Source organism: Amia ocellicauda, chromosome 10 (genome assembly GCF_036373705.1).
Source record: "Amia ocellicauda isolate fAmiCal2 chromosome 10, fAmiCal2.hap1, whole genome shotgun sequence".
NCBI classification, from domain to species: Eukaryota; Metazoa; Chordata; class Actinopteri; order Amiiformes; family Amiidae; genus Amia; species Amia ocellicauda.
In genome coordinates this window covers 8511368-8518803 of record NC_089859.1, presented here as the reverse complement: position 1 = coordinate 8518803, position 7436 = coordinate 8511368, and the positions used below count along the sequence as shown (strand labels likewise).

At 41.0% G+C, this 7436-nt stretch overlaps 1 protein-coding gene across 1 annotated transcript in view; it reads left to right on the top strand.

Moving 5' to 3' along the window:
* col4a5 (collagen, type IV, alpha 5 (Alport syndrome)) overlaps positions 1 to 6317 on the top strand; it is a 67084-nt gene extending 60767 nt beyond the window's left edge. The window contains exons 42-51 of the mRNA XM_066714882.1: positions 764 to 897; positions 1605 to 1677; positions 1825 to 1896; positions 2273 to 2401; positions 2710 to 2808; positions 2998 to 3210; positions 3480 to 3657; positions 3878 to 3992; positions 4537 to 4709; positions 5104 to 6317. Of these exons, the coding sequence (XP_066570979.1) occupies positions 764 to 897; positions 1605 to 1677; positions 1825 to 1896; positions 2273 to 2401; positions 2710 to 2808; positions 2998 to 3210; positions 3480 to 3657; positions 3878 to 3992; positions 4537 to 4709; positions 5104 to 5185 (1268 nt within the window). The 3' untranslated portion in view covers positions 5186 to 6317. The remainder of the gene's footprint in view (positions 1 to 763; positions 898 to 1604; positions 1678 to 1824; positions 1897 to 2272; positions 2402 to 2709; positions 2809 to 2997; positions 3211 to 3479; positions 3658 to 3877; positions 3993 to 4536; positions 4710 to 5103) is intronic.
* The last annotated feature ends 1119 nt before the right edge of the window (positions 6318 to 7436 follow it).

The window sequence follows — 7436 nt, the reverse complement described above, 5'->3', positions numbered from 1 at the left end:
AGGAAAGGTTTCAAAACTTGATCATGAACGCTGATCATAAACGTGGAATTCCTACCAATCTAAATCAAGCAAAATGCTTAATATTTTGGATCATTTGAAGCTGTTAAGCTCTTGCCTGCATCAACTGTGTGTTACATGTGCAGTCTGTCCTGTGATTGCTTTGTGTGTTGAGAACATTTTGTCCTGCCTGAAGTCAATTTAAGTCTGTTTTACTGCATTCCTACAGTTTTTTTCTGATACTTTGCAATGCTTCAGAATTGGGAGTGTATGAATATTAAAACCAAAAAGCATAGAAATTGCTACTGTGAACCAGCAGCGTTCAATACATTTCAAATAGTTGTCAAATTCATACTATGTATTTAATGTATGATCCCCTCTCTTTAACATGAAGAATCCAAGATACTTGCCAGTCTCATCTTTTTTTTCCTTCTTGAGGATTTGCTGGCCCCCGGTTTCATTTAAACACTTGTCTTGACATTATTGCAGTCAATATGTAGAGGAGAAAATACTGAAATGTGATTTGAACACTACCTAAACATCTTAATTCTACCCACTGAAATTCTCAGCTTGAGAGAGATCCAAATAGACACTGGTGAATTGCAAAGATTCACACAGTCGGCAACAAATTAATGAACCTATAAAGCTCATAAATAAAATGCCTTCCTCTGCTGGTCCGGAGCCTGGGAAGGTTTCTGCCTTGGCCCGGTGCTGGTAGGCAACTGGTGCACTGATTGAGGGAGGTTTGTTTTGCTTGTGTATGAAGGTGTTCCTGGCCCTGAAGGCCCCAGAGGTCCCCCTGGGATTGGAGGGGTGAAAGGTGAGAAAGGAAACCCAGGCCAGCCAGGGCAACCAGGATTCCCAGGGCAAAAGGGAGACAACGGACCCCCAGGGTTTTCTGTGAGTACACTGTGTGGATGAGTATGAACGCTGGCCCCAGGTGCCTGGTAGAGTAACCTAGACTCAGTTCAATTTGATGTATTGTGTTTTTGTTTCAGCAGCCTGTTCAGGTATGACTTCGGTTTCTCTGCAGGTCCGTACTGAGCAGGACAGTGGGGTTACCAAGGCAGGATTGCTGGCTATATGAATTGATATGGTCGTTCTATAGTACTTTGTTTGCATTAATTATTGTGAAAATTAGGAACATTAGGAAGATGCATACATTTAGCCCCTGTGTCCACCAAAGCGTTTTTTCCTGAGGTCGGCGTGTTCTCTCAATTGTTTGCAATGGGAGCACCGCGTTTTTAAAACGCCGGCACCTCTCTCTCTTCGCACTTCAGCTTTCCCTCTGCCTTGTGCCAACATTGTACAGTCAGTATTTGTTAGCAACACAAACTATCTGCAACATCAGGCACTTCAACACATGACTGCCACGGATATTCCGTATCATTGCACTGAAACAGCGCTGTGCTTCCAGAGCTCTGAAGCCTCGCAGCCGGCGCTTTCAGACGAGCGCCGGGCGTTTTCTGCTGCGGAAAATGCTTTGGTGGACGCACAGCCTTACTACTTCGATGACTGAGTAACCAGTATGATGCAGAGACTATGTGAACTACTCTATTGATGATGTAAACTATCATACCCTCTGTGCCCTGCCTGCTTTCTCTTAGGGTATTCCTGGGACTCCAGGACCCAGTGGCTTGAAAGGAGATGTTGGATTCCCCGGTGTACCAGGATTCCCAGGTCTGTTATCAAATGCATGTCTGCTTTTGGTGTGTAATTAGAATGGGCGTATATGTAAAATAGTCATCATTGTGCACTGGCACCATCCTAGAAGGGAAATGAACAGCTCTCGAACGTAAATAATAAAACTGGACGCTTACCTTTCAGGTGTGAAGGGACTTCCTGGGACATCTGGAACCCCTGGACCCCCTGGGGAAACAGGAGATCCTGGTGCTAAAGGTAAAATACCTGCTTAATTTCTGAATTAAGTCCTTTAAATATCAACATTAATATGAAAAATGTATAAATAATGGAAATTTAATGCCTTTGAATTCAACAAAGAGGGAACTATAACTAACATACGGTATGAAGTTTCACTTGACTTTTAGTGAGAAAGTATCTGGTCAGAATATGCTCTGTTGTGAAGAGCCAGCCAACTCAAAACTGGCACCATTTCTTTTCAAATTTGAATGTGGAAATTAAGATCAAACTTAAATTTGAGTTCAAAGCTAAGGCTGGCCAATTGCTCACACAGATTTCTTTACTTTCTTGGTTGGTTGGGGGGGTGTGTGTTTTTATTAATTTACATTTTCCTTTTCATGTTCTTGTTCAACAGGTCAGCCTGGACTTCCTGCAGTTTCTCCTGCACCTATTGTAGTGAAAGGGGAGCCAGGTTCCCCGGGACCACCAGGAATACAAGGGCCCCGTGGACCCCCAGGACGACCGGGATTGGATGGCCTCCCAGGTATGTCTTCCGTACAATTAAAAAAAAAAAATCTGATCATATATATTAAGTTTGGCTTAACAAAAAAAAAAAAAAGTGAATTCCTTACCCTGATGGAAGATAGAATAAATAATGTAAGTCAAGTTATTGATTAATTGTCACACCATGAAATGTGCTTTACACCCTTTCTCAATACCAACTAATAATGCTAGTATAGTTCAAACACCCAATGTTCATACAGGTCTTGTTTGACCATTTTTTAAATGACTACATTGTCCTTCTCATTCTGGAACAAAGCGGATTGTAACAATGTGCTGAATCTCTTCCAGGTTCGCCAGGTTCGTCTGGAGACCCAGGACCTGAAGGTGCCCCTGGATTCGGTGGTTCTCCAGGGCGCAAAGGTGACACGGGCCCAGCTGGACAACCTGGTAAGACCAGTCTTATTGTATGTCCAAATTCATTTTTAAACTATGAAGTCCCTCAGAACTGTCAGAATGTTCCTAATGTACCTGAAAGTTGGTCTTCTCTGTGTATTTTGATAAATGGTACAATATGAACCAACTTTGCCATCCTATCTGGATGAAGTTTGTACAGGCTGCTCCTCCCTCTCCTTTCAGGTCAGCGAGGTTACCCTGGCCCTCCGGGACCTGAAGGACAGCAGGGACCCCCTGGCCCTACATCCTCTGGCTCAGTGGCCCATGGCTTCCTCATCACTCGACACAGCCAAACCATTGAAGTCCCGCTCTGCCCTTCTGGCACGTCGCTGATCTATGAGGGTTATTCCCTACTGTACGTTCAGGGCAACGAGAGGGCTCATGGTCAAGACTTGGGTGAGTACCAACCGTGCTTTATGGAAGGGTGTCTCAAAGAAACCAAATTTGTCCAGATTAAAACACATTCAGAGTTTACATGATCCATGGATTGCAGAATAATTTGAGCTTTAGAGGGCAAGTTATAAAAGGACACTCAGTGAAACTGCTGTGTTTGTTAGAGTAGACCTAGACCCCTGGTCAGACAGCTGACTCTGATTAACCACTGGTGGAGCCATGCTGTGTGTTGTGTGTATGTCTCTGGTTGAGATGGTGTTCCTCTGCCACAGGGACTGCTGGGAGCTGCCTACGCCGTTTCAGCACCATGCCCTTCATGTTCTGCAACATCAACAACGTCTGCAACTTCGCCTCCAGAAACGACTATTCCTATTGGCTGTCCACCCCTCAGCCCATGCCAATGAGCATGGCCCCAGTGACAGGAGAGGGGATCAAGCCATTCATCAGCAGGTAAGGATCAGGGAGGAGTGCTGGGCACAACAGAAAGACTCTCTCTAATGGAGAGATGCAGAAGAGTAACAGTACAGTTTCATTAAAGTATCTGTGGGGGCTAACAGGGAACATGTTCATTGTTCAGGTCCTGACAATGAAGATCAGATAGAAAACTGAAATTTAGGGAGATCCCATCCCTAACTGTGTGTGTGCATGTCTGTGTGTTTGTTTCTCTCAGGTGTTCAGTGTGTGAAGCTCCAGCAATGGTCATCGCTGTCCACAGTCAGACCATCCAGCTGCCCAGTTGCCCCGTGGAGTGGGAACCCCTGTGGATCGGATACTCCTTCATGATGGTACATTAACTGCTGCTGTTCAGGTTCACTAGGGTGGAGTTGCAGTGTACGACAGCACTGTGAAAAGGGGGGAATGTTCCTCTCAGGGCTCAATGAAAAGTTCTGAGCATTTTTAAAGCACCATAGACAAATTGTTCCCCCCAATGTGATTATACTCAGATTTTTGCTACTTGCCTTCTCCAGCACCGAGTTCTTGCCAGTCCCCAAGGAAAGTCCTGCATAATTGTAACTAAAACTTTTCACTTTTCACACTTTACAAAAATAGAAACTAAATGTACAAGTATATATGCAATATAATCTAAGAAATGTTAGGCCCTTTCCACTTTGGTCTAAGGTACAAAACTGAATTGAAACAAACCTTTGTATTCCAAAATGGAGAACACTTGGCATGACACTGGCCAAACAGGGAGCTGTGGGCAGTGGCTGATGAGAAGGGGGCCTGCCCCCAGAAATTACAAGTAACAGATGATGATGGGGGGCCCCCCCATGAAGGCAGATGTGATTAGTGCAGTGTTGTCATGTGTGCCTCTCTCTATCCCGGCAGCACACGAGTGCGGGTGCGGAGGGCTCGGGCCAGGCCTTGGCATCGCCGGGATCCTGTCTGGAGGAGTTCCGCTCGGCTCCCTTCATTGAGTGCCACGGCAAGGGCACTTGCAACTACTACGGCAACTCCTACAGCTTCTGGCTCGCTACTGTCGATATGTCAGAAATGTTCAGGTACCGTATAACCCAGACTCAAGGTCTCTTGCATGAGAAATTAGTGGAACAGAGGAATAGGTTTACAGAGCTACTGTTGGGTATTTTCACTCCAGAACTAAATATCCAGATTCTTTAAGGTAGTTTTAAAAGGTCAAAGGTGTCATTATTGCAAAAGAGCTACTTTATTTCCATGAATATACAGGTCAGGCATAATAGTTTTTGAAGGGTCATGGATGTATCCATTTCTCGACTCACATTAACTGCAGATAACAGACAGGATGGAGTGGAAGGGGGTTGGTGGCATTAGGTATTTTGGAAATGTAAACATTAACAAACCTGTAACTGTGTCCATGTTGTTTTCCTCCTCTTTGGCGTTTCCACGTCTTGACCGATCTGTTCTGTGGCCCCACAGTCGGCCCCAGTCAGAGACGCTGAAAGCAGGGAACCTGCGGACGCGCGTGAGCCGCTGTGTGGTGTGCATGAAGAGGACGTAACGGCGCAGAGGTTGCCAGGGCAACAGGTGGAATTCCAGTGGTGCATTATCTTCCAGTTCAACTCAATGGTGCTACTGTGCAACACAGGATAAACTTTGAAATCAACAGATCTTTAATAAGTACCTCAGAAAAGGTGCCATGGCGGAGGTGTATAAATGATGCATTTTCTCAGACAGACTGAGAGGGGATTGATACGCTTTTTTTTTTTTTTTTTTTTTTCTTAAATTGTGTTGTTGCTACACATTTGAAAAGTGCGCTGGGGTTTAACAAGTGGAATTGTCTCCATGTTACCAAATCGGCACTTTTGACTTTATAAACATCAAAGAGAAGAGATGCACTGAAGACCCTTCATTAGTGAGACTGCATTTTTAATTATTTTTATTTTATTTTTTGTTTGTTTGTTTTTCTCATGGTGCTACTAACACTACTGTAATCCCAGACTCTTAAGTATAAACCTTTCTCTTTTGTAAGTAATAAAATGTGTATATTGTGTAAAACACTTTTTAGTGTAAAATCTAAAATGATTTTTCTGAATCGTTGCTGATTCACATTTGCTCTCACAAACACATTGTACAAAGTAAACTTTCTTTAAATGAAACAGTATTTTATATATAAATATATATTAAAAGACACATTTTTATAAACTATATTTGGCTATGCAAGGTTATACCTTTTCTCTCCAACTAAAAGTTAACAAACTACTGATTTTTTTTTTTTAAAGACAAGAATCATTGCCGGAAATCCACCTTTTGAAAATAAATCTTTTGATGTACAATACTGAACATAATTTGATCAGGGTTTTAAAATGTTGTATTCCATTTTACTAATGTCTTTTTCTTTAAGGGGGGCTAGATATTTTTAATATACGAATTTAGCCATAATATAAACCATCAATGCCAGAATTATATGTATTATCTATAGATATAGATATATATGATATTAAGAAAGATTGGTAAAGCATATTATTTTTCTAATGACAAAACTGGCCCTTCAGAATTTCAATCGCCAAAGGTTCATATATATGTATTAACTTTAAAATCTGTTTTTTCATGTATATTATCCAGAAGTTGTAAACTTTTAAGACTGAAATAAAGAAAATATAAAGTAAATGCTTGGCTCTTGCAAAACTAAAGCATGATCTTTGATTTATGTTGTTCACCCTAATGCACAGCTGTGGAATGGAGTGGAATGTTCAGAACTTTTTTACCCAAGACATCACTTAAAACTAATTTCATGTAATTAATGGTATTTATAGTTGAAAGGTTTTCATTCAAAATTAAAATCAAAATAAATAAATGGAAGGAAGGAAACCTGTCTGTCCCCGTCCGTCCCATGTTTGCTGGTATTCACAAAACATTGGTAGTAAATTGTTAACTTTATCAAAGCACCTGCATAAACTACCAAAATTAAATTGAATTAAATCAAACCATACCAGTTCCAAAAACATTTTTTCTTTGCTTTCCAGTACTGAATTACTGTAAAGTTCAATGGTGTCTGTCCTGAAATACAGAATAAGATGTGTAACATTTATTTAAAATCAATTAGCTGAAAGCAGCTTAATTGTGTAAAAAAAAAAAAAAAAAAGAAAAAGCCTGTTGGAGCAAGATAATATTTATTTAGTGGGGGGGATTTTACAAAATGATTGAGTCACACTTTACAATGTGTATGAATAACCCACAAATAACTTATCCATTTAATTTGAGTTCTGTTGTTAATCACATGTATAACAAGGTTAAGGATAGGGCTTATACATGTGATTAACAGCAGAACTCAGTGGATGTGCATTGGGCATTCATAGGTTCCTATATTCATTCATTAAAAACAGGCCAATAATTGTTCAGTGTTACTGAAAATTGTAAAGATGTGCAGATTGTTGCATTTTGAATGCAGTTCTATAGAACCCAAATTAACTGTGTTGAAGGCTGGATCATAGAAGAACAAGTGTCAACTCATTACTTCAATATGCCAATCCCAGGTGTGCTGTGCATATGTGGATTTGCATATTATAGATCTCTGTGAAGTGTCCTCAAAATAACCGCATGTGCCTGTACTAGTTCACGTTTTATTAACACAATGCAACATCATAAATCCAAACCATGAACGGAATGAACATTAATCTTGGGACCCTTGATTTCATATCTTCTGGAATGTATGTAAAAAAAAATTGCGTTTTAATGTCATGGTTAGGTGGTTTAAGTGAACTTCAACTATCTAGTTTATTTTGAAGTCAAATCCATCTCTGCAACGCTAT